This window comes from Giraffa tippelskirchi, chromosome 2 (assembly GCF_054371585.1).
Source record: "Giraffa tippelskirchi isolate mGirTip1 chromosome 2, T2T-mGirTip1v1.2.pri, whole genome shotgun sequence".
NCBI classification, from domain to species: Eukaryota; Metazoa; Chordata; class Mammalia; order Artiodactyla; family Giraffidae; genus Giraffa; species Giraffa tippelskirchi.
In genome coordinates this window covers 176,345,766-176,369,845 of record NC_137276.1, presented here as the reverse complement: position 1 = coordinate 176,369,845, position 24,080 = coordinate 176,345,766, and the positions used below count along the sequence as shown (strand labels likewise).

The window sequence follows — 24,080 nt, the reverse complement described above, 5'->3', positions numbered from 1 at the left end:
CCCCAGAAAAAAACACTTATCACAATATGTAGTTTTACATAATGATGTCAGGCAGTATATTGGTGGTTAAATTTTCAAACACATCTGCAGATTTCTGTACATCTCTTAAGGACACAACCCAGGAGTGGAACTACTGGGTCAAAATTTAGAGCTATGTTTAAAGTTCTTATAGATGAGAGTGATAATAATCAAATATTATAAGATGTTTGATAAATTGTGAGGCCATTACTGTAAATTATAGCAGAACAATATCCAATGTCAAACAAGGACAATCATCTCGAACCACCTCATATTAATGCATTTAATCCAGCACATCCCAAAATATGTAGCGCCAAACACCAACTCTTAAGATATTGAACTAATATTACATAGTAAGTAACACTAATTGAATATTGACTCCATGACAAGCACTACTTGAGCACTTAACACATATTATTCTTTAATTCTAAAAACCATATAAACTAGGTACATTTATCAAGGATACCATGTGCAGTTACACAGGTTGGGCACAGTTTTTCTCATTGGCACAAAGAAACCATAGGGCCAATGGAAGTCCTATTATTATCCCCCATCTTACAAAGTAAAAAAAAAAAAAATCTGAAGCACATTAATTACTTTGCCTCAAATTACCAATGAGTCAGGGTTCTAAACCAGGCACTCAACTAACACTGCCTCAGTAGACATATGCTAGGATAAACAAAGTCAAACAAGTTTCTTTTCTCTAGAACCCCTTGGAAGCTTTAACACAGAAGTGTTCACTGGGAATCACCATAGGAAATTTTCAGGTACAAAGGAATTTGACCAGGAAAGCCTTGTTTTCAGAGAGCTTCTGTGTAAAAGAATACTGCATGAAATGTCCTTTGGGGAACTCTGATCTAATTCTTGCCTGCCTGCTCGAGGACTCTGCAGCCCCATGGCCTTCTTACCGAAAGTCACGTATGACCTTACTCAGTCTTTTTTTTATTTCTCCAGCCTGCCTATTATCTATTATATCAGTTGAGCCTCAGCCCACTTGTCTTTCTTTAAACTTGCTTTTTTTCTGTCCAGTAACTAAAGCCACCCAAAGTCACTAAAGTCTATCACTCATTCCTTTCTGAAATGTCACTCATGTCTAGCTTTCCTTTTCCATTTGTCCTGAGAAGAGTCCAGACTCTCATTATCTATCTCTTCTTGGATAAAAGCAGTATCTTCCTTCTGACTCCATCTTCCTAACTTGCTTGGCATTTTGTGGCCAAGCTTATAAATAACTTTTTCCATTTGTATCTCTACTCTTCCAATGTTTAATAGTTCTGCCTGACTGTTCAAGTCCTTGTGCATTAGGAGCCCACCATACTTCTCAATCTAATTTCCCACTCCTTCCCAAGATGAGTGCTCCAAATTAATCCTAAATATTAACTCTAAATATTATAATTATTAACTCTAAATATTTCCTTTTGTGGCTCTCTCATTTAAAATGACTTCTTTTCTTCCCTACATCTACACAAACTCTACTGAGCTTTTTAAAGATCTATCTCAAACCAAGTTTTTAATGATCTTTATCTTAGCCTAATTCTTAGCAGAATTTGAAAGCTAGAATGGTTTATCATCATCTTATAGGTTTAGATCGGAGAAGGCAATGGCACCCCACTCCAGTACTCTTGCCTGGAAAATCCCATAGATGGAGGAGCCTGGTAGGCTACAGTCCATGGGGTCGCTAAGAGTCGGACACGACTGAGCGACTTCACTTTCACTTTTCCCTTTCATGCACTGGAGAAGGAAATGGCAACCCACTCCAGTATTCTTGCCTGGAGAATCCTAGGGACGGCGGAGCCTGGTGAGCTGCCATCCATGGGGTCACACAGAGTCGGACACAACTGAAGCGACTTAGCAGCTTAGCAGTATAGGTTTAGATATATAATTAATGATTTAGCCAACATCCAAGGCTTTTTATTTCCTCCCATACATCATTAAGTCAAATTGATAATTTTCCACTAGGCAATGACTAGACCATTTGGTTTCTCAGAGTAGTATTTGTATATTAGCACTTTCTTATACTTGAGATGATCACAAATACTATATAACCCACATCTCTTATGTCTCCTGCATTGGCAGGTGGGTTCTTTATCACTAGAACCACCTGGGAAGCCCACAACTCAACCTACTAGGAAGCCAAATACAATATTAATGGAAAACTGATCCTATAGGCAATATGCCTATAAGTTTTATTAGAAGAAAAAACTAAACTAATAGATTAAAATTGCAATGTTGCACTGTTATTTTTAAAATGGATAACCAACAACAGCCTACTTTGTTGGAATTCTGCTCAATGTTATATGGCAGCCTGGATGGAAGAGGAGTTTGGGGGAGAGTGGAGAGGTATGGCTGAGTTCCTTCGCTGTTCACCTGAAACTATCACAACATTGTTAATCAACTATACCCTAATACAAAACAAAGAGGTTTTTTTTTTTAATTGCAGTGTTGCAGATATCACTATAAAGTGTCTCAATCTTCCTGAATAATAGTGAGTGAGTGAGTGAGTGTCACTCAGTCGTGTCTGACAACCCTGCAATAATCTGGTAATAAAAACAAAAGCTGCAAGACTATATAACCTTTGACCCAGTAAATCCTCTTGGAGCATCATGGCAAAGAGAGGAGGGAGAGAAACACTATAGACATTGCAACTCCATGACATAATTAAAATTAAAAGTGACAAGTATGTCACTACATTAATATATGAAAATGTTTGCATACTTTATGTGCATATAATATTTAGTAAACACAGAACGATATGTACATGTGGATTAGTTTCACAGAATTAAAACTGATAATCTGAAAAGGCAAAATTAAATGCTCATTATATTTACAATTATAGTATCTGTTATTGACAATATTGGCAATGCTTTTTAGGTTGTATAGCATGCTTTCATGCCTGTACATCACTTCATTTCATTATTGTAGAATAGCAACTGTACTCACCTTCCCATCCGGGAGCTCCATGTAACCTTCTATATCAGTAGTGGCTGTTTTGCCAAATCGACCCAATGAACCCTGAAGCTTGAGGCCAGTGAATGTTAGAGCCATTTCCCAGAACCTGCAAACAATGAGAGATTGAATGTACCTACAAGAAATCTTACTTTAACTTTAATGTCACCCATTTACATATTTAATAGTCATATATTAATTCATTCATCTATTCTTTCAGTTAGTTTGTATTAAGCATCAACTATCTGTCAGGCAAAGCTCTAGGCAACATGAATTCAGCATCAAACAAAATAGTCCAAAAAGAAAAAATTCCCTGCCTTTGTCAATCTTACATTTTAGAGTTGTGTTGTCTTATGTAATAGCCATACGTTTGACTTTTTATTTAGATTTAAAGTAATTAATATTAAATAAAATTTAAAAATTGGTGTTTTATTCAGACCAACCAGTTTTAAGAATTTAGTAGCTGCACGTGGCCAGTGTCTCTAGACTGACCAGCACAGGACATTCCCACCCTGGAAGAAAGCTCTACTGCATAGTACTGCTTTAGAGGATGTAAATATTTTCCAAAAATTCTAATTTACTTGCTGTGTAACTTTGAGCAATTTTCTTGATCACATTGTATCTTTATTCTCTCATGTGTAAAATGAGAATATTATTTGCACCAACTTTATGAAATTGTTGAAAAACTCTTAGAAGAGTGTTTAGCACATAAAATCAATAAATGTTAAGTTACTAATATCTTCTTGTTTATAACCTAAACAAATGAATAGTCGGAATGAAGAAAATTGTGTCAAAAAAAGAATCTGACCTACCAACTTGGATGTAAAATAGATAATGGACAGTATTAACAAGTTAATAATATGAAGCCAAGAGCCTAAACAATCAACATCTTTCTCAGAGGCTGTGGTAGGTCCTTGATCATATGTTTCCATTTCCTCTGCCCTTCTTTCTATACCACATCACACGTGAAATCCTTTAAAGTCTATCTTTCTCCAAAAATATACCACATAGAAAATATACACTTTAGTAAGCAATGGGAAAATTTTTTTCAACCTATAGTTAGCAGAGAGCTAGCTGAGATATCCCAAGATTCAAAAATCTGTTCAATTTTTCTATATTTTAAAAAGACCAGTTTTAAGTTGGAATACAAAGAATTTAGGATAGATTATTTCTCATAAAGAGACACTGGAAGCAAGTTATGGGCAGCTTGAGGGTAGTGCCAGAAGGTTGTTAAATAAAAGACAAAATCATTCCATCCTGAACTAAGAACACCGTGTGATACAGTGAAAATATCCAGATATCAGAGATCAGGAATAGACTCTGCTACCATTTAGTATTAAAGGTCCGGTGTCAAGAATATAACTCTGTTATAACTCTCATTTCACAAGTGAAGACCAAGTTCAGAGATATCAAGATGACTTATCCATCATACAGAATCACTTTAACACACTGAATAGTGGATCTGAAAGCACAGTATGAGCTTGGACACAGTGTGCCAACGTTAGTAAGACATTACACGAACTCTCTCAGGAAGTGAAGCCTACAAGAGGGCAGCAGGCTAAATTCAAAGCCCTTCTTTTATCTCTGCTGTTTTCCGCAATAAAATCTCCATAACCAACTAGAAAAGCTGCACTATAGTTAGTTTTCAACATAACACCTTTAAAAAGTATCCTAATGTTAACATCAGCAAAAGTTGTCTCCAGCTGATCAAACCTCTTAGAAAAGATCCTAACAATAAACGACTAGCATCTGTATCATGTGGGCAACCTACTTGATGTGGCCTGATCCCGAGGTAGTAAGCTGTTGGTCATCTTCAGGATTGAAAGTAACCTTAAAAACTTCCTGGGAGAAAGCTTTTGTCCTCAGTAGAGGCTGCTCTTCTTTCCAGTTCCAGATGGTCAGTGTGTGATCAGGACTGCCACCAACAGAGGCCAGCAGGGTACCATCGAAGTTAAAGTCCACGTACGCATAAGCCAGATCAGTCCCATCTGAAAGGATGAGGAGATGAATAGGAGTCTAATAAAAGAGATAGCACTTCATTTTCAAAAGTGTATTATTTCAAAAATTTTTAAAAAGGCAAGAGAGAACACCCTTAGTGTTGTGCATTGGTGGAAGAATGTCAAGAAACCCCTTAAGAAACAATTTCAAAACTACTCATCACCTCTGGCTGTAGAATGTATTACATGATACGGTGGGAAGGAGTAAGGGTGAATAAGTCTTAACCACATTTTCCCCTGAGAAAAATACATTGAGAATATATTCTATTTTATGAAGCAGGGAGGGCATGCTAGACAGCATGTCTAACAAAAACATGTTAGACAGCAGAGAGAAGTCAATTTAAAATCTGCCACTGAATTTTTCACAAAATAAAAATGATGACTCTTGGTTTCTGGTTATGCATGTGAGGAGCAAAGGAGTTACCATTCCATCCTAACACCAAGTAAAAAGCTGAAAAGACTAAAAAATCAACAGCTCTTCTTGAATGTGTAAGAGAGGGAAGAAACCTGGGCAAAGCCCTGCCCCCTGAGAATGGAGAAACCAACAGGAAAATATAGAGATACTCAAATCACCACAGCAGAGACTTCCAAGCAGAAACAGCCAAAACAGCTTGAGGAACCACTGACGGGCAATAAAACCTGAACTCTGATTGCAGAAGGCTCAGTGTGGACAAATCTGAGAATTAAAAACTTCACTGATTGGGTCACAGGGTGGCCCCAACAATATTATGAGATTTATCTCCAGGAGCTTGACTAGATTCCTAAACTGAAAATATCCAGAAAAAAATCTCCCCAGGCTTCCAGCAGACGGAGGGAGAAAGGAGCCATTTTGAAATACCTGAAGCGACGTAGCAGTAGCAGTAGAGTCCTCTGGTCTTAATAAGGTCTGCCCTCAGGGGAAACTCATTAACTAATTAACCAGAACCTGAACAGCTGGAGTTTATCAGCAGCCTAACTGCCCTGCAGAAAGAAATATCCAACCCAGCCCACTCTAGCCATCCTCTCCCACCTAACCCAGGAGAAAATGCTGAGAAATGTTTGTGAAGTTCACAGTTCAGAGGCATAGGCTCACCAAAAAAATGAGACCTAATCATAGGACTAAAGAATTCTTCCCTTCCTTCACAACCTACCACCAAGTTACCAAACGCCTGTTTACTGCAGTTCTTTTTACCCAATACATCATGTCTCGCTATTCAGAAAAAATGTCAAGGCGTACCAAAAAGCAAAAAATAAAAATAAAAAAGACAACTTGAAGAGATAAAGCATTCATCACAACCAGACATGGCATAGATCTGGAATTATCAGGTTGGGAATTTAAAACAACTACAATTAATATGCTAAGGGCTCTAATGGATAAAGTAGCTACCATGTAAGAGCAGAAGGGCAATGTCAGCGAAGAGATGGAAATCCTAAAAAAGAACCAAAAAGGGGAACATCCTTAATAACCTGAGTGGGCCTCATCTCATCAGCTGAAAGCACTTAGAAGCAGAACTGGAGTTTGCCCGAGGAAGAAGAAATTCTGCCTGAAGACACAGAATCAATTCCTGCCCAAGAATTTCCATGCTGTGAGTGTGCCCTACAAACTTCAGATCTGCCAGCCCCCAATTATACAAACCAATTCCTTCAAATAAATCTCTCTTCTCTCTCCGACCAGTTCGGTTTCTCTGGCAGACCCTGACTGCTACAGTAATGTGTGGTCATCTTGAGAATTCTGTTCACCTTAAACATGAGATATTTTAAAGATTCTAAGACTCACCTTGAAGGATTCTATAGGGCCTCATTGAAGGATATTCATAAATGATTATCTTTGGGAAAACTCCTTTTTCTGCTACTGTGAAGTAAGTTTTATCAGGGTGAACCTATAAAAAACAAAAGGTCACTAAAGTATTAAAAGGGAGATTTTCATATAAATAGTTATATTAATAAGTATTTAGAACCTGTTACTTTATAATTGGTTTATTAGGATCCACTCCAACAGAAAACTCAAAGCTGGACATCTAATAAATACTTGATGGTGGATATAATTTAAACTGAGAACTAGAAGGGTATGCACTTAAGTTTTACTTTCATTAATAGAGTCGTGTTTAACTCTACAGTTTTTTAAATTGCCATCTGAAGAGCTAGAACGGTGGGTCTCAATCTTTAGCAGGCATCAGAATCACAAGATGGAGAAGGCAATGGCATCCCACTCCAGTACTCTTGCCTGGAAAATCCCATGGATGGCGGAGCCTGGTAGGCTGCAGTCCAAGGAGTCGAAAAGAGTCAGACACGACTGAGCGACTTCACTTTCACTTTTCACTTTCCTGCATTGGAGAAGGAAATGGCAATCCACTCCAGTGTTCTTGTCTGGAGAATCCCAGGGACGGAGGAGCCTGGTAGGCTGCTGTCTCTGGGGTCGCACAGAGTCGGACACAACTGAAGCGACTTAGCAGCAGCAGTATCACGAGAAGGGCTTATTAACACACAGACTGCAAGCTTTAACACTGGAGTGTCTGAGTCAGTAAATTGGGGCTGAGATCTGAGATTGTGTATTTACATTTCTATCAGTTTCCCAGGTGATGCTGGTGCTGCTGAATCTGGGAACTGCTCTTTGAAAACAACTAAGTTAGACTGTTTATCTTGCATATAAATCAACCTAACTTCTTGAATAGAAAATTCATGTCTCAGAGTAAGCTGTGTCACAATTCTTAAATTTCACCTAACCAGCAATAAATATCTCAGTATTTCAAATGATAGCCATATACATTGGATGGAATCATATGTTCATTCCTGTTATTTTTGTTCATTGACACAAATAGTTTATCCAGGGAATATTTACTGTATTTCCTTTGCATCTGACTTAGAAATATTGTATCTTTCACACTTTCAGTAAGTTTACATCCATCTCTGCACAGCAGGCTCTGCACTAGTTCTGTCTGGTCTGCTCACAGCCAGTAGGAAGCACAAGGGAAGGATTAGATGTTTGGATCACGATCCCTCTAGAAACCCTCTTGAGCATCTCCTAGGGAACTGCTGCTTGTATGAGCCCCACATCCTGTCCATTTCTCCTCCTTTCCCTTTCCCTGTGAGGTCTCTCACTGATTAACCTCAACAGATGCCCCTCTCCTGACACCAGTGACGCTGAGAGGACCAGGCTGCCTGTTACTGGTGAGAACAGATCTGGGACGCCTATTTCAAGGAGCACAGAGTAAAGAAACAACCAAGGGAAAAGCCATTGCTGTTCAGAGGTTAGGTACGATAGTTAGAAAGGTATTCTTTTGATGTGACCACTAACAGGGTCATTGGCCACCTTAGTGAGGTGATAGGAAGAAAACAGCAGAAGTTCAGCTTTGAGGGAAAGATCAAAAGTCAGCAGGTAGGGCTTCTCTGGTGGCTCAGTGGTAAAGAATCTACCTGCCCATGCAGAAGAAACGAGTTCAACCCCTGATCCGGGAAGATCCCACATGCCGCAGAGCAACTAAACCCCCGTGTCACAACTCCTGAGCCTGTGCTCTAGAGCCGCGGAGCCACAACTACTGAAGCCCAGGGGCCCTGGAGCCTGTGCTCTGCCACAAGAGAAGCCACCACAATGAGAAGCCCACATGACACAGCTAGAGAGTAGCCCCTGCTCTCTGCAACTACAGAAGAGCCCGTACAGCAACGAAGACCCAGCATAGCCCAGAATATACTTTTTTAATTATATATTTTAAAAAGTCAGTGGGTAAAGAGGATGCATGGTTAGAGAGGGGCCTTTTATTTTTTTTTTAATCAGAGCTTGAGGCTTTCAGGATCTTAATTCCCCAAGGAGGATAACCACTGGACCCCCAGTGAAGTCCCAGAGAGGGGCCTTTTAAAATGAGAACAAGTTGATTTAATAGTATGCTTTCATGCTGAGGATGCCCAAGGAAGTTGAGGGTGAAGATACAAGAGAGAAAATGACTAATGGAGACAGACACCTGGGAGGGAGGAAAAGACAGACTTGAAATCACATATCTTGTCGACTACTTGAAATTACTGAATAGATAATTATACTTCATCTCCTAATGTTCAACTCTATACTTGCATTTTATCTGGCATTTAGCTCTAATTATTACATGAATTACCACTCGTGTTATTCATCTTAGTATTTTTGCAGAATGGCAACATAGCATTTAATGTAAAAAAACCTGCATGACTATAGGAAAGTCACTCAACCTCTGTTAGCCGCATTTCCTTATCTGCAAAATGAGATGGCAATATTATTAATATCAATATAAACAGTATAATATTGCATAGAGCTAATGTCAGTGAATGTAGTGGTTGTAATCACAAATTGAAAATGCCTTAGAATAAAGATTGCTGTGCACCTCATGCAATCCCCTAAGACCGCAAACGAACACACAGTTGTATTTTTTTTTCCTAAATTACCAAAGGCATACCCCAATGACACCAATTCCTCTTCCACTGCTACTTCGCAGGTAGGTCTGTTCTTTAGTTTTCAAATTCAGAAAAATCAGCTGGTTCCCAGCTATGTACATCACGATATTGTTTTCTAGAAGTTGTAGGTTGGCCCGCTTTCTGCAGTCATAACCAAAGGAATGTCTGTGGGTGAGTTGCTAAGGAAAAGAAGTGAAACAAAGTAACCATGGGGGAGGGGGTGCGAAGCAATAAAAAGAATATATATTTTAAAACCCATACCCTTAGTAGCTGAATTTTATGCTGAAACAGAGTTTTTTAATATATTACTAATGTAACCTTATTTTTAAATTACATGAAAATTCTCATACTCTAAGTCAATAATTTTCCTAGGAAAACCCTGAAAGCACATTAATTTTGTTTAATTTAGTTTTCAATAAAAAATAAAGTTGAACTTTCGATTTGATTACTATAGGTTTCCCTCATAGTTCAGTCAGTAAAGAATCTGCCTGCAATGCAGGAGACCCGGGTTCGATTCCTGGATCAGGAAGATCCCCTGGAGAAGGAAATGGCAACCCACTCCAGTACTCTTGCCTAGAGAATCCCATGGACAGAGGAGCCTGGCAGGCTACAGTCCACAGTATCGCAACAGTCGGATACGACTTAGTGACTAAACCATCACCAGGGAGCAAAGGAGTTCCCTAAATAATTTCATTGTCCTCTCTCCTGTTAAAACTAAATCAACATTATAATATGAAAGGAGGTCTGTCTGTTATCTTTGTATTCCCAAAGCCTGTTCAATTTGTTAACTCAACACAGTAAAAGGATCACATAGCCCTTTTGCTGTTGTTGTTTAGTTGCTATGTCATGTCCAACTCTTTTTTGACCCTATTGACTGTAGCCCACCAGGCTTCTCTGTCCATGGGATTTCCCAGGAAAGACTACTGGAGTGGGTGGCCATGACGTCCTCCAGGGGATCTTCCTCACCCAGGGGTCAAACCCCTATCTCCTACACTGGCAGGAAGATTCTCTACCACTGAGCCACTGGGAAGCCATAGGCCTCTTCCTTGATGCTAAAAGACAAGATGTTTAAAATTCTGACAAGTTAGTGAAATTATGACACACCAGTGATAAGTGACTACTCTAATAAATTCACATGACTATAACTGAAATTTAACCATATGAAAAATTATGAAAATTGACTAAGTAACACATAGTGCATAAGTACATAAAGTAAATAGGCTAACATTTCCTTTTTGGGATCATTAGTACACATAAGTATGTAGATGAATGTGTGCATTTATGCTATAGAGTATAACTTCATTAATTCAAAATAGGTTTAAAAAACTGAGCTGTAAACTATTTTCAAATGTACACTGTTACCATACTCAAGCTCAAATTAATATACCCAAGATATGACTGTAATAATTAAATGAGATCAAATCTATTAAAAATTATAGCTTGCAAATAAATATATTACATAGTGTATCTTAAGTATATAGATTCTTATTTTCGAAGAATTCATTGCTGAACACAAAAGTTGAAGGTTCACAGGGTAAGTATCTATTTTTTGAGCCCTTGGTTTTCTTTTTAAATCTGATTTTAGAGGATTCCTCTTATTTCTTAGTAAATATTTCCAGAAAAAGAAATTATACCGAGATTTTAACAAGAGGATCTGTAGGATGTTAAAAAAAATGATCAAATTTTAACTAATGCAATTTGAATTATGAAGTATAAATTATAACTAACAACAAGAAACTATACCTATCTCATTGCCTAATAGTTAAGTTGAAAAAGAGAGAGAGAACATTTCAGGGGCATCTGTACAAGAAAAAGGAATTTTATAAATTTAAATGATACAAATGCCTAAAATTGAATCTTATGTAGAAATGCAAATGAACATGTGATTTAAGATCTCAACGAAGCTATTCTTGCCTTAAGGAGAATACCTGGGGCTGCCTCACAAATAAAGAATAGACTATAGCCCCTTGTCTTTACAGAGCCTGGTTTTTGTTATTGTTCACTGGCTCAGTTGTGTCCAACTCTTTTCGACCCCGTGGACTGCAGCATGCCAGGCTTCCTAGTCCTTCACCATCTCCCAGAGTTTGCTCAAACTCATGTCCATTGAGTCAGTGATGCCATCCAATCAAGTCATCCTCCACTGTCCCTTTTTCCTCATGCCCTCAATCTTTCCCTGCATCAGGGTCTTTTCCAGTGAATCAGCTCTTTGCATCAGGTGGCCAAAGTATTGGAGTTTCAGCTTCAGCATCAGTCCTTCCAATGAATATTCAGGGTTGATTTCCTTTAGGACTGACTGGTTCGATCTCCTTGCAGTCCAAGGGACTCTTAAGAGTCTTCTCCAGCACCACAGTTCAAAAGCATCAATTCTTTGGTGCTCAGCTTTCTTTATGGTCCAACTCTCATATCCATACATGAACTACTGGAAAAACCATAGCTCTAACTATATGGACCTTTGTTGGCAAAGTGATGTTTCTGCTTTTTAATACGCTATCTAGGTTTGTCATAGTTTTTCTTCCAAGGAGCAAGTGTCTTTTAATTTCACGGCTGCAGTCACCTTTCACAGTGATTTTAGAGCCCAAGAAAATAAAATCTGTCACTGCATCCAGTTTTTCCCCAACTGTTTGCCATGAGTTGATGGGACTGGATGCCATGATTTAGTTCTCTGAATGTTGAGCTTTAAGCCAGCTTTTTTCACTCTTCTCTTTTCACTCTTATCAAGAGGTTCTTTAGTTCCTATTCACTTTCTGCCATTAGAATGGTATCATCTGTATATCTGTGGTTGTTGACACTTCTCCCAGCAATCTTGATTCCAGCTTGTGCTTCATCCAGCCCAGCATTTCACATGATGTACTCTGCACATGGGCTTCCCTTGTGGCTCAGCTGGTAAAGAATCCACCTGCAGTGTGGGAGACCTGGGTTTGATCCCTGGGTTGGGAAAATCCCCTGGAGAAGGGAAAGGCTATCCACTCCAGTATTCTGGCCTGGAGAATTCCATGGACTGTATAGTCCATGGGGTTGTAGAGAGTCAGATATGACTGAGTGACTTTCACTTTCAATCTGCATATACGGCTTTCCAGGTGGCACTAGTGGTAAAGAACCCGCCTGCCAATGCAGGAGACACAAGAGATGCTGGTTCGATCCCTGAGTCAGGAAGATCCCCTGGAGGAGGGCATAGCAATCTACTCCAGTATTTTTGCCTGGAGAATCCCATGGACAGAGGAGGCTGGCAGGCTACAGTCCATAGGGTCACAAAGAGTCAGACACGACTGAAACAACTTAGCACGCTTGCACTCACTCTGCATATAAGTTAAATAAGCAGGGTGACAATATACAGCCTTGACAGAGCCTGGTACAGGGCAAGAAGTTTTGCCTACCCTCCTTTTCCCTCTCCTTAATCACTGCTCTCACCTTTCCTTCTTCTTCCTCTCTTTTCCCTTTTCCCAGATACCAGTGTAACACTCCAGAGAGCTAGAGTTACATCTGTAACTATGAAGGGAGAAATGAGGTACAATCCCGTCACTAATTTGGATGATAGAAGCGACTTAGCAGCAGCAGTAGCAGCAGAGACTCAGAGACATGCTCATTAATCTAATATTATCATCTCTGATTTCAAGGGGGAGACTCTGCCTTGCAGCTGCATTGATTGAGAGCCCTTTCAAATGCAGAATGAGTAAGACTGTAACTTCCCAGACTTTCTCTTTCTAAATCAATCACAACCTGCTTGAGGGCAGAGATTGCTTCTCATTTATCTGTTTCCTGGAATGCCCATCAGAGTCTTGAACATATTAGGCTGAATGAATAAAGGAATGAATGCATAACTAGAGTCTGAACTCCCCCTTTTAAACCCAGAAGATAAGGCAGTCCATAAGCAGAGCTCTAAAATGTAAAAATGTGTTCTGATACAGCTCCAACTCCCTTGTGTTTTACCTCATCTTTTCTTCTGGCATCTTTTCTTAACTTCCTACCAAAAGCCTAGGGACTTCACTGTCCATCCATAGCCCTCTAGGACCTCCACTTTAAAATGGTGTTTAAACACTATCTTAAGTTCTGTTTAGTGTTTTTTTTACAAATTATGCTGTGCTTTAGGTGATATTTTATAAATTACTCATTTCTTGATTGATTTAGAAGACACAAATGTTAAATCTGATATATATAAAGAATTTTAAAAGTACCTGGGGAATATATGACAGCTGACTTCTTGGAGCTTCTCACAAGAAATAGAGATTGTTTGTTCCATCTCTAGATAGTAGGACGAAGTCTAATACAGGACATCCATAAAGGCAGATTTTTATTCAAGATCTGGAGGAGTTCTCTAATAATGGAAGCTATTCAAAAATGGGATCAGCTGCTTTGTGATTGCCCTGGTTTTGAAAGTGATCAAGACAAGCCCAAAGCTTATACATTCACTCATCCAGCATGAGTAGAAAGGATTCATGCACTGAGTCAAAAGTCAAGATCTTTCTGACTCCCTGATTTATAAACTCGGCATCTCTCTCTAAAACAGAGATCCTTGTATTCTGAAGCAGCAAGTCCCTAGTATCGACAGCCAGGAGAAGGCAGCACAATGAAAATTACCTGAGAAGCTTTTCAGAGTACGTATGCCCAAGGCCCGTCCTCATGGAAATAACGCCAGTAGGTCCAGGAAGCTATCTGAACATGTGCATTTCAGGAGAAGCTTCTAGATGACTAATAAACCACCTCATTTGAAAAAATAAGCTAGAAGGCCAACAGCATAACTTTCATTGGTAACTTATCCAAAGGCTACAGATTTTTTTAAAAAAAGGCCCTCGAGAGAAAACTCTAGGTGACAAGTTTCAGGGTGAATTAGTTTTAGTTATACCTGGGATTAGAGAAACAGAGTTAGAAGCTAAAATAACAATCTGTTCAATTTTTAAATAAAAAGCAAAACTGAGTCAGGAAGTACACTGCCCTACCTCTATAAGCACCCCTTTTATAAAGGGCCTAAACCTGTGTTTAGGCCATGTGGTCATAACCACTGCCCATTGGAAGGTAAGCATACTAAACTGCTAACCAAAGGCCTTAATGGAAATTGTCTTCAAACCAGTGCCTTACAAACCTACATCATAAAGTGATAGCAAACCCCAAATCCCCTTGTTAATTATCCTACTTTTACATTTCTCTATAGACTCTTATTCTCCTATTAAAACCTGTACTTTTGTTCCCTGCTTCCTCCTCACGGTTATCTTCTCTGTAATTTATCTGATAAATAATGTGACAGTACTAAGACCTGACAATGGCCATGTTAGTGTTTTAAGAAGAGAGATCAGTGGTTTTCACTTGACAGGCACTGAAAAAGGGTGCTAAGCTGGTAGAGATAAATGGGGATAAAAGTCCTCCTGGTTTCCTTCACATCAGATCTCCTGAAATGACAGCCAGAAAAGCATTATTTCTTGTTGAGTGCTGCAGAATTGATGCTTTTGAACTGTGGTGTTGGAGAAGACTCTTGAGAGGCCCTTGGACTGCAAGGAGATCCAACCAGTCCATCCTAAAGGAGATCAGTCCTGGGTGTTCATTGGAAGGACTGATGTTGAAGCTGAAACTCCAATACTTTGGCCACCTCATGCAAAGAGTTGACTCATTGGAAAAGACGCTAATGCTGGGAAGGATTGGGGGCAGGAGGAGAAGGGGACGACAGAGGATGAGATGGTTGGATGGCATCACTGACTTGATGGACGTGGGTTTGGGTAAACTCCAGGAACTGGTGATGGACAGGGAGGCCTGGCATACTGCAATTCATGGGGTCGCAAAGAGTCGGACACGACTGAGCAACTGAATTGAACTGATGGTTATTTGGCTTCTAACAAAAGCTTAGTCTAAATTAAGACCATGGCTGTAGTTTGACAACCCCTGACCTAAAGAGCTGAAATTCCCAGATTATACATAACTGGAGTGGATACACAAGTGTAAGAAGATCCAGTGGTATGTTTGAATCTGGAGTCACAAAAGGCATTGAGGCAAGCTCCATATAATCGTAGAAGAAGCTTTCTGATATTTTCTTCGTAACTTCCTCCTCTGCCTCCTCTGCATCTGGGGCAGGAGTTTCCATATACCGAGATTCTAAAAAATTAAAAATATTTTATCTAAGAAGAGTGCCTGATCAATCCTAATATCATTATTTCATGAAGTTAAGAAGAATGAAACTAGCACGTAATACTCTAGCAGTAACTACTGCTTCTGGCCTGAACACAGGATGCCACCACAAGTGAGCACCTGGTTACGGCAGTCTCAAAAATCAGCACATGATCAGTTCCGAGGAAGAGTTAGTCTCACTAATGTAGGGTTGATCACTCCTTATATTATCCCACTGCCCAGAAAAATCCAGTATGAGTATGATTCTCAAAAATGAAATATACAGCTCCAGAGCTGCTAAACCACCCTATCAGAATATGTTTGATGTTCTTTCTTTTATCACTCCCCACATACCTTGCAAACATTTCTTTTATGGATTTATAACTGTTCAGTTAAAACAGGGACAATCACTGATAGAAAACTAATAATAATTACCTCCAAAGCTTTCTTCATAATCATCTTGAAATGAACTTGAACTTCCTTCTAAACGTTCCACATATGATTCCTCATCCTCTATATATGATTCTTCCCCTTCAGTAAATGCTTCACCTGTGGTATTGTCAATAGATTTGTGATCCTCTTTCACAGTAGCTAGTAAAAATAAACTGTTTCAATAATTTCTAAATTTGAATTAAACATTTTCTTATTTTCAAAGAAGCTAATATATCCAATTCGTTTGTACTCTAAATTGAATGAATTTTAAAATCAAAAATTCCTACAAAAATCGTTTTATTTGGTCACTCTTGTAGCTTTACAAAAATCGTTGAAAGCTTTTTCTGTGAGTTAATCTCCATTTTCACTTCATTACCAGTCATGGCAAATAGATGGGGAAGCAGTGGAAACAGTGTCAGACTTTATTTTTTTGGGCTCCAAAATCACTGCAGATGGTGATTGAAGCCATAAAATTAAAAGACGCTTACTCCTTGGAAGGAAAGTTATGACCAACCTAGACAGCATATTAAAAAGCAGACATTACTTTGTCAACAAAGGTCCGTCTAGTCAAGGCTATGGTTTTTCCAGTGGTCATGTATGGATGTGAGAGTTGGACTATAAAAAAGCTGAGCGCTGAAGAATTGATGTTTTTGAACTCTGGTGTTGGAGAAGACTCTTGAGAGTCCCTTGGACTGCAAGGAGATCCAACCAGTCCATCCTAAAGGAGATCAGTCCTGGGTGTTCATTGGAAGCACTGATGTTGAAGCTGAAACTCCAATACTTTGGCCACCTGATGTGAAGAGCTGACTTATTGGAAAAGACCCTGATGCTGGGAAAGATTGAGGGAAGGAGGAGAAGGGGACGACAGAGGATGAGATGGCTGGATGGCATCACCAAATCAATGGACATGGTTTTGGGTGGACTCCGGGAGTTGGTGATGGACAGGGAGGCCTGGCGTGCTGCGGTTCATGGGGTTGCAATCAGTCGGACATGACTGAGCAACTGAACTGAACCAGTATATTTCCTATCAAAACAGACTTATAAGAAAGTAAAAGGTAAAGAAAAAAGATTGGCTGGTATGCTGCTATCATTTTTTCAATTTAATTTGATTTGACAACCTATTATTTATATAGGACCTTTTAAGGGCTTCCCTAGTGGCTCAGCTGGTAAGGAATCCACCTGCAATGCGGGAGACCTGGGTTCAATCCCTGGGTTGGGAAGATCCCCTGGATAAGGGAAAGGCTACCCAGTCCAGTATTCTGGCCTGGAGAATTCTATATAGTCCATGGGGTTGCAAAGAATCAGACATGACTGAGCAACTTTCACTTCACTTTTATGTCAAAGATAAATAAAGCTGACTGAGCAACTAAGCACAAACAAGAATAAACTTCTCTGGGTATGACTGTTTATCTCTGAATGATACCCCAGAAATAAGTCAGACTATTCTCTTTAGAGCAAGCTAGAAGAGAAAGAGAATTGGAATGGGAGTAAAAGAGACCTACTAACAGGTCTAAGCTAACGTTCAGGTCAAGTCCAAACATGAGTGTGGTTCAAAAATACCATGTCAAACAGGTGAAAGGGCCAGGTAAAGTTTCAGAATAACAAGGCAAAAATGGTAAGTGTGCCAGAAATAAGTGGAACCACCTAGCAGATCTAGCTGTGAAAGTGAAAGTGTTAGTCCTCAGTCATGTCTGACTCTTTGCGACCCCATGCACTGTAGCTCGCCAGGCTCCTCTGTCTATGGGATTCTCCAGGCAAGAATACTGGAGTGGGGAGCCATTCCCTTCTCCAGGGGATCTTCCCAACCTATATATCAAACCCACAGGCAGATTCTTTACTGTCTGAGCCAAGATCTAGCTGAGATGAAGGTAAAAGATGAGAAACAAGGCCCAAGACTAATATGAATGCAGTGAGAAAGCTGGGCCAAGCCAATGAACAAGACAACAGGATAGGGTTCTATAGGATTCATGCATTTGGATGGAAAGAAAATAATCCTGGACGCCTAAATGTGGCCCCATTTCTTGAATTGCCCCAAGAGGGACCCTTGGGTAACTATTCTCCAATAATACCATTGAACAGATATCTTAGCTCTTCCATGTGGCTATCACAATCAAATATTATTTCCCTGTCTCTAGATTACAATATTAAAAGCTTGATACCCAAGCTGCCATGACATGAATTAAGGCTACCAGCTAGGATAATGGAATTGGGAGTGAATACAGGTGAAAGGGAGTAAATCATTTTTCTAAAAATGAATATTCTGAGCCTAGTTGAAGGGCTGTGACACTGATAGGAAAAGTGGAGCTTGGAAAGAAAAAACTAACAGGCAGTGCTGGACAAAGGGTCATTATCATTAAATCCATCCATCCAGGAAAATGCTGCAGAGGACTGGAAACTATAAAGTCATAAATGCAGGAAGCAGAGAAAAGTGCAAACGGAAAAACAAAAGAGATGCAAACTGAAGTTTTTTGAGGAGAGTGATATTTGGGGAGCATAACTCTAGTGGAGGTATGGACAGGATGACTTGAGTAGAGATCCTTGTTACAAAAGTCCAAGCAAGAGGAGATAAACACCTAAAATAAAACATAATATGGAGAAATCATGGATTGGCCAGATAATGCCTCACATAAACTGAAAGAATTTAATGTACAATTTATAAGTAAATTGGTTTCCCCAGGACCTGATCTCCTTCCTCTAGGTGAATAGTAAAAATTGTATTTCTGAAGCTAGACTTAGGACTAGAAACTAAAAAATATCAAGATTCCAGTACGCTACCTCACACCATGAAGCCCAGTCAGAAAGAACCAGCAGTCTTTTAAAAATCCTATTACAAAATTCTTCACTTTCCTTTCTATCTGCATGTGATATTCTTCCATGTATTGTATCCAATTTAATTCTCAGACAGCTCACAATGGTCATTTTGTGGGTAGGAAAATTGAGGCACAGAAAGCTGAAATAATTTATCTAAGATCAAGCATCTCTAAGTGGTAGACCCAGGACTCAAAACTGAAGTCCAATTCTCTTTCCACTACACTGTATCAGAGGCGCCCATTAAAGACCTTGTAGACCCGACAGGAAGGAGCCAGACCAGATCCGAAGATGGATCATTATCAGTATAGAGATGATAGTAGCTTCTCTGTTCTAGAGATAAAATGATTAAAACACAGAATCTGCCCCCTAAAGAACTTAGAAGTTTAGTAAGGAAATTAAACAAGTAAACTTTTCTGTCATATGAACTTAGATATGTACTCTTTAAAAATTATTTCACCTAAATTTAATAATAAAGACCCTAAGTGTATACTATAATCTTTACTTACTTCTTGATGCAGATCTAGAGGAATGAGACTGCCTTCTGCCACTATTTGATCTGTCTGATTTCCCCATATCAGGATCCTGATCATCTGGTTCCTTCATTTTCTCTGTAAGCATAAAATTGAGACAGAGAAAGGGAGAGAGCTATAAAATGGAAATCAGAACTTTTTTTTCCCCTCAACAAATTCCACAAGCACCAAACACCATATGTGTTGACAATTGTATGTTTACACACTATCAGAAATGACTTTACCAGTGGGAGGCCACAACTACCATCAGAGACCTCTGCAGAGTAGCAAAATAGAGTCAGATACTCCCTTCCTCCAGGCAAACCTGTCACCATGGTGCCCTCTGGTTTACCAGAGGTCCACAGTGAGACACAACCCAAGCCCATCATCATTCCCTAAATGCTCCACCATTAAAATTAACCCTCTGCCATCCTGCCTCGGGTTCATCCCCTCTGCTTCCTCTTCCCATCATCAAATTCCCCTGGTGTTGCTAATCAATTTCAATATTTAAATATTTGTTGAGGACATATTCTCTGTATCAAGTCTTATGTTAGGCACATAATTACACTACTGAACTAGAAAGATATGATCCTTAACTTAGTGGAGCTTGTTTAGAAAGACAGGGATTAAACAAGCAATTAAAATGTAATGAGTGTTGCAAAAATTAGGGTGCTGTGGGCACATATAGCAAGAAGATGAGACCATTTCTGGGGTGAGCAAAGAGGCATCTGAGATGGGTGATTAGAAGAAGTTGGCCAGGCATGAAGTGGGAAGTGAGGGTGCTTCAGAGAGATGCTTGTGTCTGTGAAGGGCTGAAAGCAGGCTACTGGCTAGATCAGGAGAGTAAAACGAACATTGAAGAGGAGGCAGGTAGCAGATCATATAATTGTCTCTAAGTTTTGCTAAGGAGTTTAGAACTTATTTCTATGGCAATTGAATGCCACGGAAGGTCTTTAAGGAGGGGAATGACATGAGAAGTTTTCTCTGTCCTCTCTAATGCAGCTCTTGTAGATGAGAACACCTACTATATCTGTCTTCTAAGTCTTCCCTTCCCTGCACTAAACATCGCCTGTTTCCTCAGCATTCTTCTATGGCATGGCTGGCAGGCAGAGTAGAAGTTCTATTTGGATCAGATCTGTGGTTAGATTCAGGTTTGAATCCCAGTTTTGCCACATAACTAGCTAATAAAACTTTACATCAATTCCTCAGTTGTAAAACGGAAATATAGAGAAAACTTCTTATATGGCTACTATGAAAATTAACTGAATTACTGCATTATCATACCATTCTGATCTCTCAAGAAAGACTATATGCCCAAAGCAGCCATGATCTACACTACATGATCAGTGCAGGAGAGGGTAGGATGACTACCACCTACCTTCATCTTCTGGACATAGAGTTTAATCCATCTGTTTTCTTGCACTGACATAATAATGACACCCTCTCTTGATTTTTTGCTCATTTTAATTTTTTTAGAATGAAGGAATTGGGAAGTTGTAATCTGGTGAGGCTTTGATGCCAGAGAGACTTGTTTGGCCAAGAAAAAATGGTTAGCTTGGCCAAGGGCCAAGCTCCTAGCATCCCTTAACCTGTTAGTCCTTTTATATGTAAAATGGGGATGATAAGGTTGTCTGGCAGAATCATTGTAAATACTAAATGAGATCTTTTATACCCACAGTTCTCAACTCTGGCTGCACTTTAGAATCACTTGGAAAACATTTCACAGCATACCATTCTTACGGTCTCACTCTTTATGTAATGATTCCCCTGGTGGCTCAGATGGTAAAGCATCTGCCTATAATGTGGGAAACCCGGGTTCAATCCCTGGGTCAGGAAGATCTTCTGGAGAAGGAAATGGCAACCCACTCCAGTATTCTTGCCTAGAAAATCCCATGGACAGAGGAGACTGGTTGGTTACCACCCATGTGGTTGCAAAGAGTCGGACACGATTGAGCGACTTCACTTTCACTTTCCCTCTGTAATTCTTTTGGGCAGCCAGAGAATAGGAACCAGAGGCAAAGATCAGTGGTTTAGAGCAAGCTCCTTGTAGGTGCTGGAAAATGTGAATTTTACTATAATTACTATACATTCTCTTTAATACCGCGAGGGCTCAATAAATATGACCATGCAATCTTGACAGTTGAAAGAGGTTCAATCTGGTCCAACCTCTCACCCAATATAAGTCACACATCTACAGCTCAATCCCAGCACCACTAGAAAAGCAATCGAGGCTCTTCTTGTTACTAGTTGTGGGGTGTTGAATAAGTGTTTAACTTCTCTGTGCCTTCTTGTCTGTAAAGTGCAATACCTATTTCACAAGGTCGTTCTGAGAGCTCAGTGAGTTGATGCAGTCAAGTTTTCAAAGAACAGTGCCTGACACTCACTATATAAAATAGGGATGAATGTATCACTTCCTCAGTAAAGGAACAAATGAAAGAACACACCAAGAGACACCAGCTTCAATTTAAACGTATCAAGAGAGGGAGCACGTTCTGTTAATGAGCACTTTCTATTTCTTACTAAACTCATTTTATATTATACGACATTTCCCTTGCTGCAACTTGGATCTATTTGGCCCTTATTATTCTGGGAACACATAGGACCAGTTTTTCTGTTTACCATAGCCATTCAAATAATCGTAGCTGGTTTACTTTCCTCCCCAGATCCTTTTTTCCCAGCTAAATCACCTTAATTCTTTCAACTATTCCTCACTAACATGTTTTCAACTTTTTTCAGCATCTGGACAGATCAAGAAATTAATTCCCAGTGCATCATATACCCCTTCCAATTTTATATGTACTTTGAAGGATCTGGACACTTTCCAGAAGATATGAACCATCACTTTACTGGTTAGGGACATTGTGTTCTTTCAAGGTAGCCTAATATTAATTACATTATCTTGCCAGGGTTGGGTGAGCAGGCTTATTATACACTGACTCTTCATAATCCATTTGTAGCCAACTAGAATCATTAAACCTTATTTGTGTGTTCCTAACCATGTCCTATCTTATACAATTAAACTAGCTAGGTTTGGGAGTCTATTTGTAGAACTATCTTACATCTATTTTCATTAGATTCACACTCACTGTTCCAGCCTATGGCTAATCCTGTTAACCAACTCACTAGGTAGACTGTGAAGTTTTGAATCAACACTGAAGAAGTATAAAGAAAAAAGAAAATTACAGTACACAGTGATGCAGAGTATGTGTTGCTAGAAGGAGGTTGGCTGGAAGCCAGACAGCCCCCAAGGTGACATTACTCAGATTCATCTCCTAGCTTCCAGAGTCAGTCCCCACTCTCACACACTCAGCGTGCCAGAGCCATTCATGTGGAGTCAGAGAGATTCCTGCGTAAAAACAGACACTCGGTTTCTACTTTACAGTGTGAAATACAACTGTGGAGAGAATAGCTCGTGGTTTATTTTGTTTGTTTGTTTAATGTTTACCACAGTTCTGAGGATTTTACATATACTGTTTATTGTTTCATATATTTCTCAGAACTCCATGAGTTAGGTACATTTTACAGATGAGAAAGCAGAGCAGTTACTCTTTGAATCCTTTCCTCTCACCCGACTCATGCAGTTGACTTCCAAGTCCTGTTGCCAAGTGTCCAGTTATTACGCCTTTTGTGTCTGTTCTCTGCCTTCTAGTCCTACTGTCACCATCCTCGTTCTGGTGCCTCTACCCGCTGATCACCTCTACCATTACCACAGCCTCCTTCTCTCCCTTCTCTGGTCCATTTCTACACTGCCTGTTTTATTTCTAAAACTCAGCTTTTAATGCGCCACTCTTCTTGTTTAAAACCTTGTGGTTCCTCATTGCTACAGAATAAGAACTCAGGTTCCTTGGTGTGGCACAAAGGCTTCACTGTGAAGTCTGCAATTGATCTCCTGTCACCTTCCCCCTTTCAGAACCCTCCTCAGCCCCTCTTCCTTCCCAAAAGTTTTAGTCAGTAGCCAACTGGGACAACTCACGGTTGCCTGGACATGCTGCCTACTTGTATGCTACTATATCTTGACCTGTACTATCCTATTTGAGCTGTATTATCCTATTTAATTGTAACAGGAACCCCATGAAGTAAGCACCACCACCTTCCCTCCCTAGATGAGGAAACTAAAGTGTAGAAGGTCAACCTGACAAGTGTCACACCGCTTAGTGTGGGATTGGGTGCCTTGTCCACTGAGAACCCAGGCACTTTCCCACCAACCACCCCATCTCCCCCGCTTTTGGCTCAGCCGGGTCTAGCCTGGACTCCAGCTGTCCTGTTTTCCTCCCTCGCTAGATTATGAACTCGTTGCAGGCAGGAACCCTGTCCACTTAGTATCTACAGTGTGGAGCCCCATTCCTGCGAATGCTGTCACTTTAAATGTTTGGCGAACTGATCCATAGGCAGGATAAGGAATATGTTTCAATGAAGTTCGGAAAACACTAGTTCAGCTTAAGAGAAGTCCAAATGGAGCTCACTGCTCCCTAACTCACTAACAGATTTGAGGAGGAGGTTGTGGGAACTGCCAGGCTTACCGAAGGTACTCCGAGGGCGCTCAGCGTTCCCAGTCACAGCATCAGTCCCAGTTCTCCGTTTACAGCGGTTACCACAGCAACGCCCACACACCTTCCAGACGGGAGGCGACGCATGCGCTGCCCGGAGGTGACTTTCTGGGTCAGCTCAATCTCCTTCGCCCTCTGGCCCCGCCCATTTCGTGGCCCGGGATTCAGGATCAAAGCCAAACAGAAAGCCCAGCATCCTACCAGTTTATCATCCCAGATTAATATGTATGTCTAGCTTATGATTATTCTCCTAAGAAGGCTTTATTGGTAACTTGAACACTTTGAAAGATATGCCCAATGATACAAAATGGCTCAAAGCTTCCCTGACCACAGACTAT

At 40.0% G+C, this 24,080-nt stretch overlaps 1 protein-coding gene across 7 annotated transcripts in view; it reads right to left on the bottom strand.

The window, feature by feature from the left end:
* CFAP44 (cilia and flagella associated protein 44) overlaps positions 1-23,778 on the bottom strand; it is a 116,367-nt gene extending 92,589 nt beyond the window's left edge. For 6 of the 7 annotated variants that reach the window (XR_014077435.1, XM_081572084.1, XM_081572087.1 and 3 more), the window contains exons 1-8: positions 23,716-23,778; positions 19,193-19,294; positions 15,879-15,992; positions 15,272-15,431; positions 9,356-9,518; positions 6,715-6,817; positions 4,733-4,949; positions 2,956-3,070 (exon numbers count right to left, since the gene is read on the bottom strand). Coding sequence is in view for 6 of the 7 variants with exons in the window: in XM_081572084.1 (XP_081428210.1) it covers positions 2,956-3,070; positions 4,733-4,949; positions 6,715-6,817; positions 9,356-9,518; positions 15,272-15,431; positions 15,879-15,992; positions 19,193-19,289 (969 nt within the window). In the remaining variant the exon portion in view is untranslated. Of the gene's footprint in view, positions 1-2,955; positions 3,071-4,732; positions 4,950-6,714; positions 6,818-9,355; positions 9,519-15,271; positions 15,432-15,878; positions 16,035-19,192; positions 19,295-23,715 lie in introns of all 7 variants that reach the window. The other variant, XM_081572083.1, reaches the window with a different exon arrangement.
* Positions 23,779-24,080: the final 302 nt, after the last annotated feature.